The sequence below is a fragment of the Aspergillus udagawae genome, assembly GCF_001078395.1.
Source record: "Aspergillus udagawae IFM 46973 DNA, scaffold_8, whole genome shotgun sequence".
In the NCBI taxonomy this organism is placed as follows: Eukaryota; Fungi; Ascomycota; class Eurotiomycetes; order Eurotiales; family Aspergillaceae; genus Aspergillus; species Aspergillus udagawae.
The window spans coordinates 1,758,066-1,783,865 of NW_025091271.1; the positions used below are offsets into that span (position 1 = coordinate 1,758,066).

The window sequence follows — 25,800 nt, forward strand, 5'->3', positions numbered from 1 at the left end:
GCGTCAGATCCACTGCCTGTGCCACGAGACTTTCCACCGCCGCCAGACGGCGAGGAACAGTCGCAGTGACAGAACCTTCCCCCTGCGCCACCGTCAGAGGGCACCCCTATAACATTGCTTCTAACCGCTCCAGACTTAAAACCCGCTTCCGCCTTCTCGTCTTCGTATGTGTTCTCTGCTGGAAGAACAACTTGGTCAGAAGAACGGCCGGCAGCGAGGGAGGCATGACAGACTAAGGACGCAAGTAGCAGTCCTAGAACAGGATGTAGTCTTAGCATTCCGTAGAAAAAGTTAGGAATAAGTGATGAATAAAGAGCGGTCACAAGGACTTCTGAAAAAAAAAAGCAGACAGGAGAATTGTTCTGGATTGGGCGGAGTGCTTTGGCACACGGGGGCTCCCAAAACTAGGACATATTTATAGCTGGAACAAGTATGGCCCATATGAATCATCAAGAGTACATTTTTTGCTCATCGATCTAGCGCATTTCATCATATCTCTCTTCTCTGGATCTAGAACGTGCTACTCTACGGTGCAAATTCTGCTGTGGCGACACTAATGTGCTCTAGCGTAATGTGCAGCATCAAGTGGAAAGCTGAACTGAGTATGGTGCAACGATATGTCGAATACCATGTCGTAAACTGTACTTCTTGAGAGTCTATCTGTCACGAGAAGAACGGATCTTGCCTCTGTTTCCGGTCTCCTTTGCATCACCGGTTGCAGCAGATTCAAGGGAGAGTGATGTCGTCTCTGCCGAACTTTATGTGGTGTCATCGGCCGCAGAATCGACTCACTTTCTTCGTCCTCGGCGACCGGATCGGTAAGGTCTCTCTTGGTACGTCTCTAACAGCTAAGTAGTATTTCTGCAACGTCAGATCGACATTCGAATAGCCTCCTCTATGTACGTCCGATTGAGTCGATGAATAGGTAGTAAGGTAGTACAAGGGGCATGTTCCACGGGCATACTTGGCGTCACCATCCCTTTGCGAACCAAATCTCGCTAGGCCTCCATTAGCTAAGACAACAACCCTTAGATCTCGTATCTGCAGAGGGAAAAGAAATGACAGAAAAGAAAAGGAAGAAGAGTCATTCGAACGAAAGGACAATTTGTCATACAGTAGACGATGTGCTTGCTGCTTCCGTCACTTTAGCTGAGCCCCCATCTGACACATCACCCGCATCAATATTGAACACATTCACTGATTGAGTGGCCGCCATGATGGAAGTTCCACTATGGTTAGCATTGTGTCATCGATTTACCTGGGTCAATGATTCATGTCACCCTGCCTTTTCGCAGACAGCGACAATTGTAGTGGGGGGCAGATATGACAAATTGTGTTCTGGGGGAGCCACTGCTTTTCTACTAGACCCGGCGGTATACCGTTGGTGCTCACGACTGTGGTTCTTCAAGGGACATCCTGTGTCTAGCCGTCCTATCCTCATACTTGCGCTGTGAACATCAAGGCGCCACCCCCAGAATACGGGTTTGCGTTGTGGAGCAAACCCTCATTGCGACTCCACATTCCCCACCTTAGATCCTACGCCATCTCTATGGCGTCCTTGACTTTAATGGAAAGGTGCCATTCCATGTAGAGAATGCTGCATGTAGAGACTCCCTCCATTGTCCTACCGACCATTTGAAATGGTTGTAGGATCCTGCGGCGTGGTAACTATCTGGCCCTTTGGTACGATAGTAATGACGCTGCCTCACTTTTAATGAAGGTACCATAGAAGAGGAAAGCTTACCACCGTGTAGGCGGGTACTGTAACTTGGGCATTATGAGTATCCGGGGAAAGCCGTTGGCGTCATCTACTACTTGCGGATAGCAGCTGAACGAAGGTAACGTCAATTGCACAAGCTTCCTTGGTGCACAGAGGTAACGGTTGGTCATAACAATAAACTTAGAACCTCTCAGCTTCGGCCTACTCTTGACAAATCTCGAGGTCGATGATGTAGAGAGATCGCTCTGCTCAACAAGTGCCGTTTTCGGAAAACTACGTGGTCGAACAGATACTATGACTATAGCAGCCAGATCGAACAAGGAAATATATATAGGCTACCCTTCGCTCGACAGCCACACGTACATCCAAAGTCCGAACCAATCTTCCTACAACTTCCACCAAACATTATTCTTGAACGGCGAAGGACTTTGACGGTATGTTCCTTGCTCAGATTAGTCGGGCCTTTACTAATATTTTTCTCAGAAAATGAAGCTCTCACTTATTCCACTTGCACTACTGCTCTCGGCAGCCGCAGGCGCCAGGGTCACGCAAAGCGAGGCAGATGACTGGTATGACTGCACCAAGCGTGCCCTTAAGAGCTTGGATAATGGGAAGGATGATAGCGGGACTTCTTGTCAGTTCTTTGAGTGTATCATGAACAATGCGGAAGAGTATCACAGAGGTGGTTTGTTTGGGCAACTTGGGAAAGTTCTGGAAGGTGCTTGTGCTGCTCGTGGTGTGCCAATACTTGGTCATTTTTTGTGATGAAACATGCCTTGGTACGGGCTCTCCTGTCCTCGATGCAGGTTTTTCTGTCAATTTTATGCAGTTTTTCCCTGTATCTACGTGCAAATGCAGAGGCCTCTCAGACCGGGTGCTGGGCAAAGCACCACACCTAGTTTGATTATCTTTCTCTGATTAATGCCTAATGAACTCATGTGTCGAGGCTAACGCAATATCTGCGATATTAACGCTCCACCAGACATTGGCTCGGCCACTTGACGGAACATTGGATCATTAGCGTCCTGACTCCGTCGGTTCACCTCTCTCTTCCTGCCGCGTGCATTTGACCGATCTCGCCATCCAGAATTGGTATCGTTAATGCTTGTTATCAAGATCAAGATACCTAGGTGGGATTGGAAAAGGCGGGCTTGCAGATTCCTTGTTGCACCTAAATGCTTCGAGAATAACTCATAGAAAACACATGATGGTATTTAATCTGAATCTTTTTCAGGGGCGCATGGCTGATAATTTGTATCGACCGATATAGTCTCTGTTGGTATGGATTACTCTGTTTGGATCAGACTCCACATTCTAAAATTGTGGAATTAGCACCCTATTCATAATTAGGGCCATGAAATTCAAAGACAGCCTTACAGATAATCGAAGTCGTAATAGCCACAGCCTTAATATTGTGTGTCAGGTTATCCGTTACCAGCCGAATCACAAGGCCTCCGAGTCCATGATCGTGTTGTCCTGTCGAGTTGCATTTTTTGGCGGAATAGGGAGATGGAAAACGTATGCAACTAGAAATGTGATCACAAAGACAAGCTGGTGGTGGATCTGGTGGAGCAAAGCCCTCACTAAACGCAGTGATGACCCTGCTGCATTATAGCATTGAGTAATCTTAGCTTATAGGAGAAGACTCTAAAGCAACTGACAATGACAAATTCATTCAAGCACTGGGTGGTAATTCCCACCAAGCGTAAATTAATCTTTCATGCCATGATGTGAACGACTTAATGAATTCCACAAAATATGCTAGTAGACTGAAGAGATAGGTTACCCTCTTTATTTGCTCTGGCTGAACGGGCCTAGGAATTTGACAGGCATCCTCTCGGTGGACGCTGTTGCATCGTATCTGCGAATGAACCATGGCCCTTGGTACACGGTGCTGCCTGTGGACTGATGTTACATCTGACTCGCTATCCACGATGAATGCGTCTGTTGATTATCTTCTAGTCTTTTATCGCTCTTTAGTTTTGGGCTTGTAGGCGTGCAAGTGTCGAGTGTGACAAGTCACAGAGATTTAAGATGAGAGGCTGGGGGCCAACAGCCCATGGGGATGGCCAGCTTGATCCGCTTAGTACGACCAGGCGTCTTCTATGTGATCAAACACTTGGTATCCTTGGTAGTACTAGGCCTAACTTTAACATCACCGGTCACTAAGCCTTTTTCCTTAGCATAGAGTCTCTTGACCAAGAATTCCGCCAGATGCACACATTATTCCAGCATTACTCCTGCCAGGGTGGCTGATGGTCGCTCGGCTCCGAGCCCCTTACATTTGGAGGGCTTCACAGACAAGCTTTGATAAAAGGGCGTTAACGGGTTGCAATCGCACCAGGAAAGATATGCAGATCAAAGCTATATTGGCTACGCGCACGTAGCCTACTTAAAAGGGAATGTCTTCTCTTTGATAGACCCTTTCCTTTCTCTGTCTCTGTGGCTGCTTGAAATCTTGTCGGGCTACCTGAGCGGAGGGGTTAAAGTCACTGGGCAACAAGGTAATCAAAGATCACGTATCAATAGACAATAGAGACAATATATGTGACCAACTCTGTCCTTGACGTGGCTTCTCTAAATAGAAACTTGAAGCTCATGCATCCACGCGATTAAGTGGTCCATGTGGGAAGCAATGGATGCTAACTTAGCTTACTAGAGGTCCTAAGCGCCGCCGAACCCCAAGTGTCCGGATGTTCCTTTATTCCTTGCCTGAGGTTCTGACGCAAATCTAAGCAACGTCGGCAAAAGTCGGCATCGGCCGGGATAATCTGTCGAGTGTATGGTTGAAAATGAAAAGAACACGTCAGCGATATTAGCAATGAGGATAGTGGAGTGAACATTAGAGGGCTTCGGTTGTGCTTCATATAAAGGACTAAAGACAGGCAGTCCACCAAAATAGAAAATACATACAACAGCAGGGATTCGCATGTGGTAATCTACCGTACTACTAACCAGCCAACTGCTGCCCTTTACCTGAGCGCAGAAGCATGATTTCTCCGTGAATTGAAACTGTACTTGGTGTATAATGCTCTCTCCCAGTCCCGGGCGGGTGGATCCACCTGTCATCAGCTCCACGGCCACAACTGGATACCTGCTCCCACCGGAAACATACTTCCCGCTTGTTCTTCTTGATTCTGCCTGCCACTTCCGCCTTGCGGCGCTAATTTCAGAAGCCTTGGCTTTGCCATGTGACTTTGATGCTCATAGCCAGATTTGAGATTCACATTTCACGCTATCGCAATAGGGGTACAAGTCCCGCTGGCAACCTGGGTACCCCAGAGTTAGACCAAAATTTGTTGAGCATCATGGTGGCCGAACCTTGCGGCAGGGATTGGAAACGGATATATATATGGGGCATCTTCCCCCCACCCCCGGGCAAAATATAACCTAGAAGTTAAGTCAACTAGAAGCAACCTATTCTCAGTTCAACATCTGGGCTGGGCTTGGGCTCGGGGGGTGTTCCGGGTTTTACCTGGGCTGGGTTTTGGGCTCAAGGGGGGTGTTTCCGGGTTGGCTTTTGCCTAGGTCTAGGAAGCGGTGTGGGTGGCTGGAAGTCACGGATAGTAGTCCAATATGATCATTCGGCCATTCCGTCCAATTCGTCTCCATAGTAGGCTTGAAACTTACTACTTTCCTACCTAGACACAGTGCAAAACTTGACAAACCAGTTAACTGTGTGCTGGGCCTTTGTGGCTCTGCTATCTAGCTAGCATCAACTCTCATATTCTGGAATCCCAACATTCCCTCCCTCTTCCAATTGACACCGCTCATGAGTATTTCTCATTGTCGTATGGGCTGTGAACACGGTCACGGGCAATAAAAGAGGGCAATTATTGAGAGGGCTAAACCTGGAGCTGATTGCCCACAGCTGTTGTTTGCCCGCAAACCATTTATTCAGTCCCCTCTATTCTTTATTCTCACTCCCACAATTCTACCTTTTCATATTCTTTCATATTCGACCGAGTTTATAACATACATTGAGAATGATAATCCCATCAGAAATCCTCCTGCAAGTCCTCAAAGAGGCTGCATGCGTCCTCTCACTGTCAGAATTGTTTCAGGCAAGATTAGTAAACCGTACATAACCCCCCATAGTAGAACAATAAAACAAGAAAAACTAACTCATCCTCCTAGAGGAATTTGCCGACGAGATTCTATCTCTCAGAATCACAACAGCCTTCCTTGATAAACAGTTACGAAGATGGGCTACGTTCCCTGAGAGCATCAGACGCAGATATCTCCGTCAAAAGATCAAGCAACACGCCAAGACCCCATGCGTATTTTCGTACTTCATACACGAGGTTCTCGATTCGAATGCTAATGTGCTCAACACTGAAGCAGGGAGAGAAGGGCTTATAGACAAGATCCTTGACGCGGTCCAGTGGGAGTCGTGGAACCTCCCCTCTTGGATGCTTCTCACGTATCGCTACAATCTGTGGGTAAAACGACATAAGGAAAACATGTCCGCCAAGCTCAATACCCCGTACGAGGACATGAGCATTGCGATTGTCTGCAGTGCGATTAAGCGGGGGAATATCACAGAGTTGGACAGTGTGCTGAAGCAAGGTCACCTTCCATTACATAAATGGTGTCACCGATGGGGAGTGTTACCCCTACATTTTGCTGCTCAGCACGGTACGAAAGAGGTTATCAAGGTCTTGATCAGGCATGGAGTTCCACGACATTATTACTTAGGGTACCACTATCGGTATGCGTTGGCTGTTGCCGCGCAGAATATCAATGAGGGGGCGTTAGAGGCTTGGGTTGAGAATCCGAATCCTCCACTTGATTGTCGGTATCCGAACACTGTCTGTAATCATCATGTTGGTGTGTCACTTGACCTGCGCAAAGCGATGAGGACTGTTGTAAGAGAAGGGAATATGGAAATGATCCGGTTCATTGAGAAGCAATTTCCGCGAGACATGGGAATGGAATCTCTCCTGTTTGAAGGAGTCACAGTGGCAATCCAGTATGGTCTACCAGATGTTATTCGTCATTTCTTGGAGCTGGGAGGGTTTGATATCCACATGCATACGGAGAGTTTCTTCAAGGGACTGCTTATGACAGCCATCCTTGACTGCAATGCTAAAACCAGGCCGCAGGTTGTTCGGTTACTTCTGGAGTACGGAGTTAATCCAAATCAAACATTCAGTGAAGGGAGACAAAGAGTGTCAGGGACGCCACTGCAGAGGGCTATCCTCAGAGACGATGTCGAAACGATGAGAGCTCTTGTGGAATATGGGGCTGATGTTAATGCCACTTCCGTGGGAAGACATGGTCGTTCAAACGCCGTGTTCAGCCTGCCGCCACTGATTCTTGCAATGAGGCGAAGATCTGCAGAGATGGTCCGAATTTTGTTAGAAAATAGAGCTAATCGAATGTGCTTGTCAAGACGGCAGACACTTTTGATGAAGACGGGGGAAGAGAAGCTATTGGATGACGATATTGTGATTTGGAATGGAATGGACCAGGGGGAGACATACTCTTTCGTCGTTGTTAAGCAGCGTCCAAGGAAGAGGAAAGTGAAGAAGCTTGATAACTGAGGAGCTGGTATTGATTCTGGATTGTCCGTGTTCGCCTATGAATAGCTTGGTTTTATCAGACCTCTCACCTGCCAAATTGCAGACGGCGAGGATGAAACATACTCGGAGGCAACATGCATCCCCTCCACTTGTACAGATCTTCCTCTCTACCCAGTATCCGACTCGCTGGTGGATGACTGAATCGGTGCGTGCGGCGATCGTGTTGAGTGGATAATCTTGTAGGCCTTTAGGTGAGGACCCTGTTGATCGATCTAATTGCAGGACGACGTCAAGAATTTTGGCCGTATTCGTATTCAATTCATCCCATAATAGTATATGGTAGATAATTTTATATCCCATGACCAGCTTGGTTATTCATTCAAGAGCGCAAAGATCATAGATATGACTCGGTATATTAAATGCTGGACTTTTTGGGGCGCTATAACCTAATTACAAACGGCCCGGTTGCCTTGCCTTTTTAACCCATGTGGAATCTCTGCCGGATGTCGTGAGGCATTGAGCTCAGAGCTGCATGATGGTGGCAGATTGGGTTGCGTGCTCTCTCTGTACTTTGACGCAAATCGAGTTCCGCCTTGTCATGCGTCAAGGACCACGGATCAGATGGAATTTCTTGTTCAGCACGGGTACCAGCAGTTGCAAGTAGCATAATACTGTTGTGTAATCCCTCTATGCATCTACTATACTTGATAGGACCCAGAAGAGCCTAAAAAGGTAGATTCCTGCCTAGTTAATATAGGGATCTGTGTTCTTACTACGCGATTTTAGATTACACTACCATAGTATAATAATTGATAAGAATTACCTAATATAGGAGCTAATTAACTAAATTAGAGTTTTTATTTCTTGTGACCCGCGGGTTAACCAACCCGGGCCGGGCCTAGCAACTCGACGCCGATGGACAGGTGAGGCGATAGAGACAGAAAGGCATGCCACAAATATGAAAGGGGATACTTATAGACTTAACTTCATTATAAAATTATTACAGTTAATAGGACTGAGCAAAAATATACAGCTGTATAAGAAATTAAGGATATCATGTATGGGGTAGAGAGGGCAGTGACAAGTAGATAGTATGTACTCCATTTTATTGCTTGCCCTTATACTCAATACTATGCTTGAATGCTTGTTTTAAATCTCCATAACAGGCAGCCTACATTTGGAAAGGCCCCCAACCTTTCCACTTTACTTGTCGTTGAGGTAAAATTAATACGAGGAAATCACTGTAGATTGTTATCACCAGTTCTGTGCCTCTCTGGGGACCTCTTTTGTCAAAGGAACCGCGCAGATCTGCTAATGTTTTATGATCCCTGCATTGACGACTATAATACTCTGCACTAAGGTATGTAAGTTCTTAAGACAAGGTCAGAATACTTGCTTTGATCACTTCTCCACTACGATAGGAGATCTGTAATGATCACAGTTGGGCAAGACCTGCAAAAACTGCAACTCCGATACCATTCAAGCCTCCAATGACTATAGCAACGATTGGTAAAGCTTGATTGAAAAGAGAGTAGTGACATAATGGTGGGCGCTAGATTGGTAATACCTTTAATCTTAGGAAGATTAGACGACCAAAATAACGGAATCCTGCACGCGGATTGCATGAATAGGGGATTAGCAGCTCCTGCGGCACGCTGTTAGACCTGCTTAGTTCAAAACATTTCAGCTAATTATAGCTTCTATGACTCAGGTTGCTATTTACTGTCTCTATCAGGGCGCCACGTGTAATCCACGCAAATGATCCTTCTAGCGCAATCCGTTAATTGAGTTGGAGAAATCCGGCACTCCCTTTTTCTACTAGCAGACCACTGGACACGAGAGTCAAGGAGATGATGGAAATATACGTAAACAGCAGCCATCATAACGTGCATAACAACGAAAGAATAAGTTCTTTGTAGGTGCTCGTTCTCGCTTAGCGCGTCGATGTCGCATTATCTTTTCTTATTTACCAGGGTCCTTATCTGCCTTCTCCATGCGGCTTAGGCCAGTAGGCCGAGTGTACCGACTAGCCACTGTCCGAAACTCGGGTTAGCTCAACTGCCCACAGAGAACCAGTTAACCAGGCCCAGACTCACTATAAGGAAGGTAAATCCGGAATGTGTCGTATATGAAGAGTTGCAATCACATGCAGAGTGGCAGTCTGTCCTGGACCCGTGGAGAGTCGTGGGACTGATTAGTCGACATCCTGCTGATAGCATGCTCCGCTCGGCTAATTTCTGCAAATGATGGAAAGCTCTCAGCACTATAATCCTTTTATTCTCGTCAAATCAATGCCCATTATCGCTGTTATTTCCCCCTCTCCTTGGCATGGCTCAAGTCTCGATGTATCGTTACGTACCTTCGAGGAGATAGTGGATTCTGGGTCGTTGAAATACGGTCCGGGTATTCCGCACGTTTTTCAAACCACGAGGAGCTGCGTCCCTCTGCAGTGTCTAATCTAGTCAAGTCAAGAGGGGATCAAGGGTCATAAGGTTCCTTGTGTTTCTCTTTTTCATTATCCTCCTACCTTAATTCCGGATGCTCAGCTTCCTGCGGTGCTAGATGGAAAACGTGCGCGACCCCCACCTCGAGAGCGGTCAAGATGACCTGTTATCACCACCTCCGGACACAGGCCTCATAACGTACCAATATTCGAATCTGAATCTTTCCTGGATCCAACCTGGGAACTTCCATCCCGACCAAATAGGCAATCTTCGCAGACCGGACGATCAGGCAATCCACCTGTCTTCCTCCCTATTAACAGCGCAGCTGCTTGAACAAAGCGGGGACACCTACAGTGCATCCGAGCTAAGCGACAGCTGTTCCTCCTGGTTGTCTTTCATAAATTCAGAATTTCTGGAGGAGAGCAACACAAATAAGCTACCGGATCAGGTATCAGAGAATACCAATGCTAGCGAGGCCCCGAAGCGTACGCCTCGTAATCGACTACGTCCTGATGCGGTGAGAATACTAAGAGCCTGGTTTCAAGAGCACCGTGACGACCCCTATCCGTCTGAGAGAGGGAAGGATGACCTGGCACGGCAAACAGGCCTAAGTGTGACCCAGATCTCAAACTGGTTCAACAACGCGCGGCGATCCAAAAGCAGGAGCAGCTTAACTCAGCGGGGAGGCCGTCGCGATGACAACTCGCTTTTATCACCTTTGGAGAGGTGGGAGAACTCGCCACCAGAAACCGAAGCTGCGGCGACCGCAGACATTATGCGTGCCCTGGAAGAGCAGCCGTACATCTCTAACAATACCGCCACTCGATCGTCAGCCCCAGACGGCTGCTCGAGCAATAGCTCGAGTGCTTCTTTTATCCCAATGGCGCCATCGGCCAGCAGCTTCGGACGTAGTCAGTCGTCGGGTTCAGAAATGAACTTCAACAGAAGTCAGGCGCGGTACCAGAGGCCACCAACTCCAATCCCCGGTAAAAGATCTCGTCGACGTCGATACCGTGTCCGCTCACTCAGGAAACAGAGGGACAAGGAACGACGCGGGTATCAGTGCACATTTTGTGCCGACTCGTTCCTCACAAAGTACGACTGGCAGAGACATGAGAAGGCTCTACATCTGCCGGTCGACCGATGGGTCTGCTCACCCCACGGCGGGGTGGTTGAACTAGGCAACGTCCATGTCTGTGCCTTTTGCCATTCCCCAGAGACAAGTCCCGAACATTTGGCAAGCCATAATCTTCTCGCCTGTCACATGAGGCCATTCGATGAGAGGATATTTTTCCGAAAAGACCATCTCAAGCAACACCTAAAACTAACACATAATGTCGGTTGGCTACCTTCGATGGAGCAATGGCGGGAAATGCAGAATGAGATTACTTCACGATGTGGCTTCTGCGGCAGCACCTTCTCCGCATGGGATGAAAGAGTAGAGCACGTCGCGGAGCATTTTAAAACTGGCGCTGATATGATTCAGTGGAAAGGTGACTGGGGGTTCGATCCAGATATCCAGAAGCAGGTACAGAACGCCATGCCTCCGTATCTTTTAGGCTATGAGCGAAACACTATGGATCCCTGGAGAGTAACAGACGTTCCGGGTACTTTGGAGGATGACGGATCTCCCCTAGACGGAAGTATTCCCAATGCTCTAAGCAAGTACTCCAATCTTCAGCGAGATCTCGTTGCCTACATTCGCAGCCAGCTGGCCGCCAACATCTACCCCTCAGATTTGGAACTACAAGATACGGCCCGGCTCATAGCTTATGGCAATAACGATCGCTGGAACCAGACATACGCCGATGATCCCGCGTGGCTAGAAATGATCAAGCGCGAGGCAGGGCTAGAACACAGATCTGACCATGAGTGCATGGCGCAGCAACTATTTGCACCTTTAGAACCGTGATCCGCTTTTCCTTCCAAGCGACATGGAGAAACGTATGGACTCTCGGCCATCCACACCCCTTCTATTCCGCAGACCTCGATCAACATAATATATACGCATCTATCTGATCGGCTTTCTCCGGACATCCAAACAGCAGCCTTTGTAAAATCCCACCCAATCCGACATTAAAAAAATTACTACTCCCCGGTCACGGCCAGCCTTCCCGGGGGGTATCGTTGCTCCATCACAACCCTTTCTGTGATGGCATCGGCAACTGTATTCATCGCCATTCGTACTATCGATTACGAACGTTTGGAGCTCATCGCGGTACGTGAAGGCGATACTATCCGTCGGGTGAGAAAATAGAATCTGAGCCGGGAAGCTAGTTGGAGAATCGCAAAAGGATTAACCCCCTAGGGTAATGGGGCTTTGTCATCCGACATCAGCAGAAACGCGTCCAATCGGCGTAACAAGTTGTCACCGGCGGCGGGTTTCGTCTGTGAAGAGCCAGAAAGTGATGGCGGATCGGCTGCAAAGAGCGTGGAGAGAGTCTGTGGCCCTTGAGGGCGTTGCAGGAGCAGTACCACGATCTGCCATCGCTTGCGCAGATCTTGCACCTCGCATTTTAGCGCATTCTTTTCTCGAAGGAGCCGACACACTTCTTCTGACTGTTCGTGGAGCCTGCTGGACAACACTTGGGACCTTTCTTCGAGATCAATGGTCTTCTGCTTGAGGCTCGTCTGCTGGTCTTCTTTGCGTTGGCGAAATCGGCGTTGGGCCTCACGGTTCTGCATACGCCGCTTCACCTAGTAAAGAGCAATTAGCCGGGAGCAAGGAATCAGAGCGTGTATTCGGGTAGGAGAGTAACCTACACTGAGGAATTGGTGGTTTCCGCTAGTTGGGGTGGACTGGTGTAGCATGAAGCTGTAGCTGTCTGTCTGTGGTTCCGAATTCGACTCGGTCGGCGTGACCGGCGAAGGCCTGGCGGATCTTGAGCTTCGCTTGACCGTTCGATAAACTTCGGGTCCATGGTTTAAGTTGAGATGATGCGCAACCGTGCGGTGGCCTTCCGCCTGTGAGTCGGAGTCGCCTTCAGTTGTTACTAGAGCAGGAATGGAGACGCCAGGGAACATGTAGGTCATGTTGAACCCATGATGAACTCCAGGATGATCCTTAACAAAGGTCAGCTTCAAGTTGACGATTAGGATTGACGGGCGTTACCGGTTCCTTGATGAGTTGCAATGGCATATTGTTATCCTTGTCAAAAGATGTGTGAATGGACGGTAGCAATAGAGGGCTAGAACTTTGTGAGCTCCAGTAGGAGTAGTCCTCCATTGTGGCAGTTATTACGATGAAAATACAGGGAAATTTTGAGTAATCAAAGTCGGTAGAGAGCAAGTCGTTTTTCGGTCTCACCTTCATGAGAAGTAAGGAGATCTTATATGTTGAGGGACTTGGGCTGTGGGCTATCAGAGATCGTAGCTGTTGTTGCTCGACCAAAGAGAGATTTAAGAGGGTGTCAATCTAAGCAGAATCATCCAATCCTCGGTTAGGGTGTGTGTTACAGTACAGGGCGTATTCTACAGCGCAGGGCGTGTGCTACAGCACAGGGCGCGTGCTAGTGGCCTGTGCTCGCCGGGTCTCTTACTTTGGATCATACAACTGCTGAAATTGGTCGACACCTGTCTCCTACATCACCTACATCTCCTAAGTACACGCCTACTTCCCTGGGACGTCTCAGTTTAGAAAATTTCTGAAATCCCAATATCCAGAAATTTCTGCTTCCCGGTAAATTGCATCGAAGCTTGCATTTGGTGCTCGAATATGGCTATTGAAAGACTGGCAAAGAGCGCCCGTGAACAAGAGTATACAGTAGTGTGCTAAAACGGATGAAAGCGAGCAAATTTGGGCCGGAGAAATGAAGGAGAGGCGTCTGATAAATGCCTGGTATGAGCAGACTGTAGGTGGGCATTTCAGGAGCCGAAAAGCCATACCCCCTAAGCACCTGCGTCCGACTGCATACAGAAGCCATATGGGACGCTCTAGGACGCTCTAGGACGCTCGAAATAATAGCCAGCCATGGACGTTTCTTGAAGTCGTCACACAAAGAGAACTACGAGGCCCAGCCGGGGTTTTGAATCCACACACACACAACGCATTTCCACTGGTATAGCTCATTCTACTGGTTTCAAACATATCGTAAATTCCAAGAAGAGAGCACTCAGTCTTGGGACTTTGACAGAATTGGCAGCGGGAATACAGTTATAATACAGTATCACACAAGCCCCAAGAAACATCGGCTACCGATGTCCAATATTGTAGGAATCCAATCTTCGCCTATCCCACCACCCTTAACCCCCTGGTTTTCCCCCTTACCCTCGGCGGCAATCAAAGAAACTCTTCTCCAGGCGGGTTACGGTTCATCATCCCCTAATAGGCCCGCTAACATTTTAACACCAAGACCACTTGAGGTTACATTTTGACGGCTTTCGGGTGCCGCACGGCAATAGCCTACATCGAGGGTCACTCCGAATTTCAATATGGCAGTTATTTCCACTGTAGGGGGGGGACACAGCCTCACCAACCTTGGTCTCCGGGACACCTTCAAAATTGCAAAACATGTTGATGAAAGCACATGGGCTGCTCGCGCTCACCTGTTTCTGGCTACTACCGCTCAGAAACGAGTGAGGGAAACCGAGTTCGAACTCAGACGCCTCATCAATCAATGCAATATCCTCCTCGGAGAGTTCAAGGCGCAGGGCCTCAATGTTTCCTTTCAGATGTTCTATCTTGCGGCCGCCACAGATGGGAAATATATATGGTGCCTAGAACACAGTGAGCAATAAACCACATAATGTGACAGAATTCGCACCTTCTGTCTGATATATTGCATAGCAACCGCAGTAATAACTGTGTCCCGTCGGGTGGCGATAGTTTCCAATGCAGCTGATACCTTTCTGTATATTTCTTCCGATCGTATGCCGACATCCATGGCACCGTGGCGCCCGCCACTTTCTCCGCGTTGCGCCGCCGACTTGAACTTTCCACCGCCGAGGGAACCCCAGATCGTGAGGGCCATACCTTCCGCCTTGCACATCGGGAGGATTTCTCGTTCCATATCTCGCTCGACAGCATTCCAGCGGCCTTCATAAACTACAAACTGGCTCAGGCCGTGCTGACGGCTGTACTCATTACATTTGACAACCACCCATGCGGGCATGTCAGACGCACCGAGATACAGTACCTTTCCGCAGCGGACCAGATCGTCGAGACCTCTCATCAGCTCAGGAATGCTAGCCGTGCCTGTTGGGGGCGGTCAGTCGCCTGTAGTTCTAGACAGAGTGGATCCATCCTACCTTCCCAATAGTGCACGTAGAAAATATCCACGTAGTGAGTCTGGAGCTTCTCCAAGCTAGCCGCCAGAGATAGCGTCATGCTTTTCTTATTGTTCCCTCCGTAGTTCGACTGGATACTATAGCCGGGCTTGTGGAACTGATAACCGCTGGAGAATTTGGTCGCAACGACCATCTCATCCCGGTTCCCGCGCTGCTGCATCCATTCGCCAATCCACTTTTCTGTTTCCTCGAACTGGTAATTGCTTGCCGTATCAATGAAATTTCCTCCGTTTTCGTAAAAGTAATCAAGCACGGCGAACGCCGTGGCCTTGTCACATTTGCCCATCAACTCTTCCCTGCAAGCCGCTCAGCAAGTCGTTCAGCTCACGTGCGCGTGCTCTACTCACCACGCAGTCCCAAAGTTCATAGTTCCCAGACAAATCGGAGAGACCTTGATGGAAGCGTTGGGACCCAAGACCCTATGATATCCCAGAGGGGAGGGGGGTGCCGCACCGGTCGGAAGGGACATCTTAGCTGGAATGAAGTTGGTAGGGAAATCTTTGTAGAAAAGAAGCAGAGATGCGTTGAGAAATATACTACTTCATAATCCCAACAGGTACGATCTATCGCATCCTTTTATAGTGGTTAGTGGTTCCCATCCTACACAGAGTATTCTCCATGATGAGCCTATGTCTTTTACCGTTCACCAAGAACATCCGAAAGCGGCAGTGGTGTGAACGAGTACAGTTCAGATTTCGTCCGCTATTCGTCCGCATTTCGTCCGCAGCGGAGATAAGGTCCGTTCAAAGGCTGGAGAAGGGAAGCTCCAACTTTTGCCCCACTCGCTCAAGCTAGTCTTTCCCCGGATCTGATTGGATCGATGTTGATGCCAAATTGCTTAAGTGGCCAATCATGCGCCAGTACCATTCTCATCCGCATATGATACAAGAGCTGGTCGATCATATCATAATTGCCACCCCACGATCATTACCTTTTGTTCTGGCTGAACCTCATGGGGTTTCCCAAATTACCTCATACTGTTTGGGAAAGAACTCGCCACATAAGTGCAGTCTCGGTACGGAGTATATGACACGTCGTAGATTACTTCGCTCCCTGCGCTGTCTTACCATTGCTTAAACCTAGTCTTCCACTTCCGTTAGTCTAGCAGAAGAGCAGCAATGCATGTTGCCGACCGCCAAAGGAGGGTGCGGAAGGGGACGCGTAGTTGTTGGGAATGTAAGTTGGCAGTGCCACTCTGTTTACTTGGGCTCCTTCTGCCATCAGGTGTTGAGCATCTCGCGGCTTTCATTGGGCTGGTGCGACTACCCCTGAACCGGGCTAACAACAGGGGGAAAATAATATAGGTCGTCGAAGGAAAATACGGTGTTCCTTCGATCCAGCGAATTCTACTGTCTGTTCACAATGCCAAGCTCGCGGTTCTGCTTGTGTGGACCAGCGACGTGTCACCGACAGTGCCAGTGTTGGACAGTGCGGAGACCTTCGCGAACGCTTGTCCAGGTTGGAAACGATGGTCGACGGCCTTGCTGACGGGACCCTCGCTCAGCCTTCCACGGGGAAGGGACTGACGGATCTCGACATCGTCGCCAGAGAAACAGTACCCCTGATGTCAATGTTTGATAATGCAATCGTATGTCGCCCTGATCCCTCCAAAGCATCAGCTGTGCCCGATGTGGCCATTGGAGTTTAAATCTAATGCAGTGTCTGGTCAGCTGTCTCGCTCTACCAGCGATACAACGGCTCAATTCACCAAGGGCCCTTGTCAGCTGTCATCGGAGGCCACTAAGATATCGGCAGAAGACGTCTACCAGCGGTGTACCCATGGAGGGGCTCTGCCCGACACTCCACCTACAGCAGCCCAGGGCAACGGAGCGGACGACAAGTATCACCGTGCGCGGTCTGCCCTTCTCTTGGCCATGCCTCCACTCTCAACAACCCTGAGGTTAATACACGGCAAGGGCCGCTGGTGGGAACAATGGCAACAAAAGGCCTTCGGCACTGCCAAGCAGACAGAGTCCTTTTCCCAGTTTGCCGACCGTGCTTACCGGAATGGACACCCGGCTGAAGTTGGCCAACTTGTCATCGCTTACGGAATGACTACTGATGCCTCCAACATCTCCCGCTATCTTGGAGTTGTCCAGCACTGGGTCATTTCCGATGACGAATACGCTTCTAGCCTTGAAGGCATCGAATGCATGCTCCTGCAAGGTAAGTGTTTCGCAGATATCGGGCAGCCGCAGCGCTGCTGGTCCGCCTGGCGGCGCGCGATTCTCTATGCGGAGTTAAGGGTGAGTACTCATTCTTGCCAGCCCTCGGATCTATCAAGTGGCCGGACTTAAAACAAACCAGGGCCTTCACCGCAACCATTCCACTACCGATTATGGCGATCGCATTTGGTGGTCCCTCTTCCTCGGCGACCGATTCACAAGCTTGCTCCTTGGCGTTCCTTATGGTATCAGCGATCAGTTTTGTGATCTTCGGGTCAGGGAGGACACCAGCGGCTCGTATTCTACCCAGCAGCAACTGCAGGTACAGATTGGCTTGGCCATTGGCCGCGTGATTGATAACATCCATTCAGCAACGGCGGACGCGGCTCCTAAAGCCATGATTTTGGAGCATGAACTGGAACAAATTGCTTCCTTAATGCCTCCCTCCTGGTGGGATCTACCGTCTACATTGCCGAACACCGACGAAGCGATGATGGGCGTACGATTGAGGCTGTCCCTCCAGCTCTGTTTCTATCATGTGAAGACTTACTTGCATCTGCCATTGATGCTACGATATCCTAATGATCCACCTTGCGAATACAGCACGAAAGTCTGCCTGAGGTCCGCAAGGCAAATGCTTCATCGCTTCCTTTTGCTTCGCAGGAGAAGGCTGGGAGCTGTCCTGGATGAATGTCAGACCACGGATTTTATCGGATTCACCGCTGCAATTATCCTGATACTAGGCTTGTTTGGATACAATCGGGACTCTCATTTTCGCAACGGATGGCAAGATTCGGAGGATTACCAGATACTCAGAGAATCACTGCAAGTTTTCAAGGATAATTCGATGGCTCAGGAAGGAAGAGTAGCTGCAAGATGCTTTGAATCGTTGCAACTTATCCTTAGTACCGTCGGTCCAAAGTCCAATCCGCGGGCGAACTCTGAACGCATTCTTAAACTTTCAATCCCATTCTTTGGCCATATCTCCGTGGTCCGCGGAAACCTGCGAAGCGACAGTCGGAGTGATCTACAGCCAGCAAGGCATCAGGGCTCGGGTCAGGATGATGCTTACGAAGACTTCATGGCCAATAACCTAGGGAGCGCTGTACCTTTTGAGGACGCGTTCATCGAGTACAGTGGTCTCTATGGTACAAATTTTGGAGCTAATGACGCGTTGCAAGATTCGTTGCTCCTGGATGCCTACACGTCCATGCCTTGGCAGGATACGAACGAAGATTGGGTTTTGTGGGACACTACTACCGGGAATTGACGGGAATCTCACGAACAATATGCCAGCCTGAGGTCCCCGGGGGGCGCCCAGCAGTAATCTGGCCACCACCTCTCATCCTTCCCAGTTACGCTGTTTCACTGTAATTTTTCGATGTAACAATTCCCTAGGCTCGTTTTGCATGGCACGCAGTACGAGCCTACTGCACATTGACCTTAACATATGCCGTAATTAATTAGCTATGCAAATCAAGTGTATTGCGTCCTCTAGCAGCCACATTAACCTCCTTGGCAAAGAGAAGGCAATTAATTCGTATTTACGCCATTGACCTTTGACAATGTGTCTGAGCAGTTGGTTAAGCCTGGCTAGTTTCTGATGCTGGACTTCATATCCCGCGAACGTCCAAATGATCTTTCAGTGGATAGACATCATCATCATGGAAGGAAACGTAAAGCTTCAAGGGAGCACATCCCTTGAAGATCTGGGCCTTACCCTGGTTTTACCGAATCGGAGCTGTGAAGCACCTTTCGTCCGCGTTTCGTCCGTCTTGCCTCCACGCTCAATGTACCAATGAGCATAAACCAACCGTTGATATATGGGAGGGCCTGCGATACGCTCGGAGGCGCCAAAGCCGCTAGCGTACCCTGCTCGCCTCTGTGGAGGCTAGCTCCAAGACAGGATATCGTGGCGCCTACGTCGCATCGACAGGAGTGATGAAGTAATCTACGGGAACCGGATGTTGGAGACAAAAGGCATGGGGGAAAGGGTGGGAAGCGGGAAGCAAAGACCTTGGTAGTTATTATTATGTGCAAATCAATGTCTCGCAACAGAGGACTGTTCCTTGCTAATCATGGCCTTTCCCAAGCGTGATTAGGCATACATCACTGCTGATATTTTCCCGCCGGATTGTAGCAAATCGCCTGGAAAACATCTCGAGTGTGCTCCCAGATTTTGGATGATGTGCCGTCATCCTCCAGCTGCTTCAATATTTGACCATTATTGAGACGTTCACTATTCTCCGCCACCAGATGCAACTGCCCGGGCTCGAACGCGCTGCTCGTTGCCGCCCACAGGCCTCGCTCTCCAGCGTCTCGCACCGGTACAGTCCACGCCTTGAACACCTTACTGAAGGCACCCAGCAGTACCCTAAAGGCCGTGCCTAGCTCGCGGTCCGCATTCGTCTTAACTATGCCCGGCCGGGTATGGAAAAAAGTGATCCCAGCGTTGTTTTGATCTGCAGCAAGCCTAGCAAAAGAGAGCGTCGTCATGGTGGTGGCGTGTTGGGTGCAAGCTCCCAGGCTGTATTTGTGTTTGAGGGGCAAGTCGGACGTATCAATCGACTTTTCTCTACCGGCACCGAGCACCGAGACCACGCTTGCAAGGCGCGGCGATTGAGCGTTAGATTCAGCGCTGACGTCTCTCACAACTTCTCGCAATAGAGGCAGCATGTTCTCGGTGAACCGCAGGCGCGAGTAAAAGTCGAGGGCAAACCTGCGGTCAAGGCCCTCGGGCGTTTCTGGTACCTCATTAGCAAACAATACGTACAGCTTAATGTGGGTAAAACGAGGCTGGCTTTGGATTTTTTTTTTTTTTTTTTTTTTTTTTTTTTTTTTTACATACCTTCGCGTCCTCTGTAGTGGAAAATGCCAGCAGACAGAAAGAGCAGGTTGATCTTTGTTTCTTGTGCCTTGATCTGCTGGCAGACATCGTCCACACTGCGTAGCTGAGATACATCGGCTTTGATGAACCTCACCTCACTGGAAGAATTGAGCTCCTGGAACTCGCGCTGAATTCGTGTCGCTGCTTCCTGGCTCCTTCCTATCAAGTATACCCTCGGGCTGACTGCATATCGCACAAATTCTCGAGCAGTACTCTCGCCGATGCCACTGGTGCCGCCGACTGTTGAGGGAGGACGAATTGTCAGTTTCTGCCTTCGAACACACCAAGACCGAAGAGTCCATGGCCCCGATCGACTCACCGAAGACAACAACAAGGCCTGGCCCAAAGTGTCGAATTGTGGGAAGCTGATTCCGAATTTCCTTGATAGCCGTCATACTAAATGGGTGACGATCCGGTTGTACTCCGTGAGATTCAACGGGGAGAAGCAGGAGACTTAAGGAACGATAATTGATAATGGGCGTGTCTTGATCCAATGATACAGGAAATGTATAACCTAAGGATCCCATAGGAGCCCTGTTGTTAGAATTGCATTTTGGGTTGCGATAGCTCGGGTTTGGCACTTCCATCAATCCAATCAGAGAAAGGATAGCTCAGCGGAGTGAGGCAAAAGTTTCAGCTTCCCTTCTCCGGCCTTTTGAACAGACTTTATCTCCGCTGCGGACGAATAGCGGACGAAATCTGAACCACACTTGTTCACACCCAATGCCACTTCCGACGTTCTTGCGAACAGTAAAAGATATAAGCTTTTCATGGAGAATACTCTGTATATAGCGGTAACTACAACCACATACATTTGACAGTAGACCTGACGAACTCACTGTTTCCAATCAAAGTAACTTTGAGAGCGCTGACCCGTCCAAAGAATGACTGGCTGGACAGGTCAAGGCTGGAGAATGTTATCGCGGTGATGACCCACTCAGTAAGCCTGCAGGAGACAAATGATGCCAGCTCCGCGCGGCCTCATATGCATCCTCTCCCTGGTAATCCTTGACATTAACTTGGACGTCGGCATCCTCAAGGAATTCTCTCATGATGGTCGTCTGCCCTGCGGTCATGCATCTATTAAGATGAGAGAATAGGATATCTATATTATACTAAATAGTCCAGAATAGATATAAAGTTATCCGTCCAGTGCTAGAGGCGCGCCAAATGATATCTGTAACCATCTCTGTGGTTAGCGCCTGTGGTGCATAGTTATAGAGAAATTCTGACTAGAATCTTGATACGTTGTGCTCACAGTTATGACGTCATTCTAAGAGTTAACGAGGGACTAGGGAGAAGTTAACTCTAGTAATAGACCAATAGAGCTAGTGACTGTTAATAGCTATTATACAACACCAGAACCTCCGTAAATCTATTTAATAATTAATTTGGATTAAGGACCTGTGTAGTACTCTTGAATCGTGTTTGCAGAGTAATGTAGATTACTTTCTCCTAAGGCAGCTTGTAGTTGCATGCCTAGATAGCATGCCTGAGGCCCTGATAGAAGTATTTTAGATGTTTCATGACAACTAATATCGTGTTAATGTGAGGAGTGTTAGTTCAAAATAAGAAAGTTAATTGGTGCTTTATGTGATATTCTTACCTTACGATTACTTGCCCTTATACACACCTAGAAAAGCTAGAATATACAATGCTGATAAATGGTAACTAGTGGAGGCCCTACCATGTAGTATATTTATGTGATAGGCTACTTAAAGCTTCAGGAGGTGCAGATGACCTGGTCATATAAGAGACTTTATTTAACCTATTTCTATGACAGCTTTGCCCCACCAAACTTTCCGACTACGCGGTATATATAATGTGCAGGTAGGGGAGCAACGCTATAAAGCTACGAGCCAATACCAATGGTAGAGGGCCCGGGTTCGTAATACCTTTGGCAAGAGTGTACAGTCCTATCAGAGGGAACTAGTATGTGGTGAATTTGATGACATCCATATGGAATCTATGTTGAAAACCACTCAATTTCCGGTCTCGCCTCTCAGGTGCCACCCAGAGGTGAGATGGGTCATGGAAACAAATCTTCCTGTTGGCATAACTACGAAACGAAGCTGTCGAGACCTACCCGTAATCTTCACTATAGTGGCTGGGTCGTCATGGAATAATCGATAGCAATAAGAGAACAGGGCCATTCAAGTAGTAAACTGTCGACCTTCACATACCGCTAGTATTCAGCTCCAACACGGATACCATCAGTCAACGTCCCCTCGGCTGTAGTTATTCCGTATCGTGTCCATTTCCTAGCGCTTGTCGAAGCGTCGAATCCTCAGACCACACTCGAACTAGAGAAAGAGTGTCGGCCAACCGCAATTCCCCATGCTTATCAGCCAGTTTGGCTATGCCAGTATGGCGTCAAATCCATGCGAATGTGCAGTACACTGCTCCCTACCACACTTCCTAAACCTTGCTCCCTCGCATCCTGCAAAATTGACCACAGGGCTAGATTCAATGCTCTAATCAATGAACAAGCCCCCAGATGCAACCAGATGTGCACCATTGATCCATCGCGCACGTTCCTCACATAAAAAGGCCACAGCATAGGCAATCTCATCTGGCTGAGCCATCCGTGGCCCAACGGGAGTCTGATCAATGATTGGTTGAAGGATCTCCATCTGCTCCTTGCCAGCAGCAGCGAAGCCCTCGGTCATTGTTGGACCTGGACTGACGGCATTGACGGTACAGCCATACCTGGGAGGGAGTTCTTTTGCCCTGCGGAGGATGCTCAGTATTCATACAGGTATCACATAAGAATGGTAACACAACTAACCAGCACTTGGTAAAGGAGTCGACCATCCCCTTGGTCCCCGCGTAGATTGTCTGGTTCGGCGGAGGCCCTCGCGCCGAAATACTTGCAATGTTGACGATCCGACCAGACCCTTTGGTCAGATGTTTTAGGCTCGCCTGCGTCAGGAGAAATGTTCCCCGTCCGTTGATGTTCACCAGCAAATCCCAGTCTTCCAGCGTCTGCTCTTCGAAGGGCTTGTTGACTGCCAGCGCAACGGAGTTGACAACGATATCAATCCTCCCCCATCGAGAGACGGCGGCGTCAACTAGCTTCTGAGGGGCGTCTGCGCGGGACATGTCTGCCTCTATGGCAATTGCAGGCGAGGGAAGAGAGGCCACCAATGTGTCTGCTTCAGCCTGGAGACTGGGAAAGGGATAGTTGATCACCGTATTGGCCCCGCGAGAGGACAGCTCGCGCACAATAGCAGCTCCAATTCCAGAGGAGGAGCCGCTGACTATAGCTACTTTGTCTCGTAGCGACGTCTCCATTGTGCTGGGCAAGGGTGTGCTGATCGATTTTAAGAGGAGACTGGAGAGAGGCACTGAGCTCAATTGATGTATCAAACTTGTCAACTGGCTACTCTTTCATAAATATCACTAGGATTATTTTAGCACTATGATGAAAGACGCGCACTAGCGAATGTCCTTATCAGATTACCCTCCACGCCCCCGCGCGGCACAAGCTGACATCCCAACATCCCGACATCTCCCCCACCTGCCCGATAACCCCCCTTAGCGGCTCGATGGAGAATCTGCCAAATGAAAAATAACATCAACCTAGGTCGTTCCACCAAAATAAAACAGTTCGACCTGTGAAGAATCTTGAGACCAAGATTCGCAGTGAGGGTAACTCGCTGAAATCCGGTTTCTAACATTGTATGTTTCTTTAGTTCAAGGATTAGTGATTAGGAGTAGTCCTGAACTAAAGTGACACAGGCTGCATGAAACTATTGAATAATATCTTAGGTATGATAAATCATACATCTATAAATGCACCTGAATGATAAAAACGTACTATAGCTGGGAAGACACCGTCTCCCATTCATGAACATTATCTAACCCCCTAGTCCTCGAGACATCTCCTCTGTCTAAATATCCGCAGATTCTGCCGGTAGGATCCCACTTCCTGCGGATATCCATCAGCCGACGCCCGTTGCTCTCGGACCAGTATCTGGTCTGTCGTTCCTCGAAATCGGAATCCCCTAGATACGCCCCAACCGAATGCCGCTGGACTTGCTTCATCACGTTCTTCACCCACGCCTGGCACCGTGCATCGTCCTTCTCGTCTTCCCACACCGTATACAGTGCAAAGTAGTGGTCCGATTGCATGCTGAGTGCCATACTCGGCAGGTCGCGGCGGCTACAAGGGTTCATCGCGTACCACAGGGAAAAGGCCTTGCGATGGGGCAAGGTGGTGAACGCCTCCTCGAGGACTTTGGGGACGTCCGCGTCGTTGTGCAGGTAGGCATTCTCGGCGCAGTAGCGGTGGCCTTCTGGGTTTGCCTTGCCTTGGTTCACGTATTGGTTCTCTAGGCTGTCCTCTCGGCAGAACCATTCCTCGATGGTGCCAGCAGGGCGTGACTGCTGGGCTGGAGCGAGGGCTGCTTCTGCCTCTTCCGGAGTGTGTTTTAGAGTCACGAGGAGAACGAAGAGGCAGATGTCATTGCTGTCCTCGGGATACATACTCACAACAGCGATTTCGGTGTCGCGATCGAAATCCGGAGTGATGGCGACTATCCAGCTGAAGGCTTCATGATACTTGCTGATGGGGTAAACGTACCCAGACGACCGAAACCCGCGTTTGGGATACGGGAGGAGCTCAAGGTGGAACTGTGTGATCACACCAGGGAAGCCTGCCAAGAGGAAATGGGTCGGGAATCAGCACGATGAATTGATGATGTGGGTTAAGAGCTTACCCGGACCGGCACCTCGAGCTGCCCAGTAGAGATCCTCGTTTTGATTCTCGTTGCAGTGCAGCAGTTCCCCCTCTGCCGTCACCACATCGACGGCCTTGACTCTCTCGCACGCCCAACCCCAGCCCTTCATCAAGTCAGTTAACCATGATACCTGGAGATTTCGAGTCATACCCGGCAGTTCCATCCCATACCTCCTTGCAGGAGAAAGCCCCCCAGTCCAACATCCGGACAATGACCCCCTGGGAACATCAACCCGTACTCCTTGATCAGCTTTCCATTGATCTCCTTCCCCGTCATACTGGGTGATGCTCGCGCCAGACACTTCTCTGCGTCCACGTCCAGGTGCTTGTAATCGCCCAAATCTATTAGAATGGACTCATCACGCACACTCCAAGCAGCCCATGAATGTCCCCCGGAGCGTACAGCGACGCGGCAATTCTTCTCCTTTGCCAACTTGACTGCCAGCACGATGTCGTCTAGACAAGTGGCCTTGACTACTGCTAGGGGATATCGTCGCGGGCGACGGTGGTTGAAGACGCGACCCACGCGGGCTTCTTCGTAGACGGCTGGATCGGCCGAGGCGCGCCAGATAATATGCATTGTACTGCGAAGTGTGGTGACTGAAAAGACGACACGACTTTGTGTTTATCTAGACTACATTTGAGGTGTATAGTTGAAAGTGGTTATAAAGGTCCTCTTCTACCGTGTTTCGCGTACGCCTCGCTCTACCCCCCGGCCATCCGACCCCGCACGCTGAAAGATTGCGTGGAGCCGAAATGTGGAGAGCAGAGTAACGGCATTATCATCGTTCTGGCAGAGTAGGATAGTGCGCATCTCCAGTGAGTGCGTAATGCACTGAAGATATTGGTCAGGCAAATCAGCCATGTGGAGACCCACAGAGAGGTCTAGATTTAAGAGATAAGACTGCAGTGGACACTGAAGCCAAACACGCTGTATTATTGCCCAAAACTCTGAAGAACAGCTCTACTGCTGTGTCAGCTCATATCTTTCATGCCCTTAATAGTATCAGACTTGGTACATATCATGATGCG

The 25,800-nt window shown here is 49.1% G+C and overlaps 8 protein-coding genes across 8 annotated transcripts; 3 read left to right on the top strand and 5 right to left on the bottom strand.

The window, feature by feature from the left end:
* Positions 1-5,996: 5,996 nt before the first annotated feature.
* On the top strand, positions 5,997-7,266 carry Aud_010089 (uncharacterized protein; the record flags this gene model as incomplete). The annotated part of the gene is made up of 2 exons (XM_043294932.1): positions 5,997-6,000; positions 6,065-7,266. The coding sequence occupies 2 exons, from the start codon at positions 5,997-5,999 to the stop codon at positions 7,264-7,266; spliced, it is 1,206 nt and encodes a 401-aa protein (XP_043150867.1).
* A 2,541-nt stretch (positions 7,267-9,807) lies between these two features.
* On the top strand, positions 9,808-11,601 carry Aud_010090 (uncharacterized protein; the record flags this gene model as incomplete). Its single annotated transcript, XM_043294933.1, has 1 exon — positions 9,808-11,601. One exon carries the CDS (start codon positions 9,808-9,810, stop codon positions 11,599-11,601), a length of 1,794 nt encoding a protein of 597 aa, XP_043150868.1.
* A 392-nt stretch (positions 11,602-11,993) lies between these two features.
* Positions 11,994-12,915, bottom strand: Aud_010091 (bZIP transcription factor; the record flags this gene model as incomplete). Its single annotated transcript, XM_043294934.1, has 3 exons — positions 11,994-12,386; positions 12,453-12,752; positions 12,802-12,915. 3 exons carry the CDS (start codon positions 12,913-12,915, stop codon positions 11,994-11,996), a joined length of 807 nt encoding a protein of 268 aa, XP_043150869.1.
* Positions 12,916-14,365: 1,450 nt separating this feature from the next.
* Aud_010092 (uncharacterized protein) lies at positions 14,366-15,444 on the bottom strand (the record flags this gene model as incomplete). Its single annotated transcript, XM_043294935.1, has 3 exons — positions 14,366-14,883; positions 14,937-15,271; positions 15,323-15,444. The coding sequence occupies 3 exons, from the start codon at positions 15,442-15,444 to the stop codon at positions 14,366-14,368; spliced, it is 975 nt and encodes a 324-aa protein (XP_043150870.1).
* Positions 15,445-16,443: 999 nt separating this feature from the next.
* Positions 16,444-18,410, top strand: Aud_010093 (fungal specific transcription factor domain-containing protein; the record flags this gene model as incomplete). The annotated part of the gene is made up of 3 exons (XM_043294936.1): positions 16,444-16,563; positions 16,646-17,221; positions 17,283-18,410. 3 exons carry the CDS (start codon positions 16,444-16,446, stop codon positions 18,408-18,410), a joined length of 1,824 nt encoding a protein of 607 aa, XP_043150871.1.
* An 839-nt stretch (positions 18,411-19,249) lies between these two features.
* Positions 19,250-20,422, bottom strand: Aud_010094 (uncharacterized protein; the record flags this gene model as incomplete). The annotated part of the gene is made up of 3 exons (XM_043294937.1): positions 19,250-19,884; positions 19,989-20,267; positions 20,347-20,422. The coding sequence occupies 3 exons, from the start codon at positions 20,420-20,422 to the stop codon at positions 19,250-19,252; spliced, it is 990 nt and encodes a 329-aa protein (XP_043150872.1).
* A 2,079-nt stretch (positions 20,423-22,501) lies between these two features.
* Aud_010095 (SDR family NAD(P)-dependent oxidoreductase) lies at positions 22,502-23,321 on the bottom strand (the record flags this gene model as incomplete). The annotated part of the gene is made up of 2 exons (XM_043294938.1): positions 22,502-22,757; positions 22,816-23,321. The coding sequence occupies 2 exons, from the start codon at positions 23,319-23,321 to the stop codon at positions 22,502-22,504; spliced, it is 762 nt and encodes a 253-aa protein (XP_043150873.1).
* Positions 23,322-23,846: 525 nt separating this feature from the next.
* Positions 23,847-25,348, bottom strand: Aud_010096 (uncharacterized protein; the record flags this gene model as incomplete). Its single annotated transcript, XM_043294939.1, has 3 exons — positions 23,847-24,685; positions 24,749-24,872; positions 24,920-25,348. 3 exons carry the CDS (start codon positions 25,346-25,348, stop codon positions 23,847-23,849), a joined length of 1,392 nt encoding a protein of 463 aa, XP_043150874.1.
* Between the last annotated feature and the right edge of the window lie 452 nt (positions 25,349-25,800).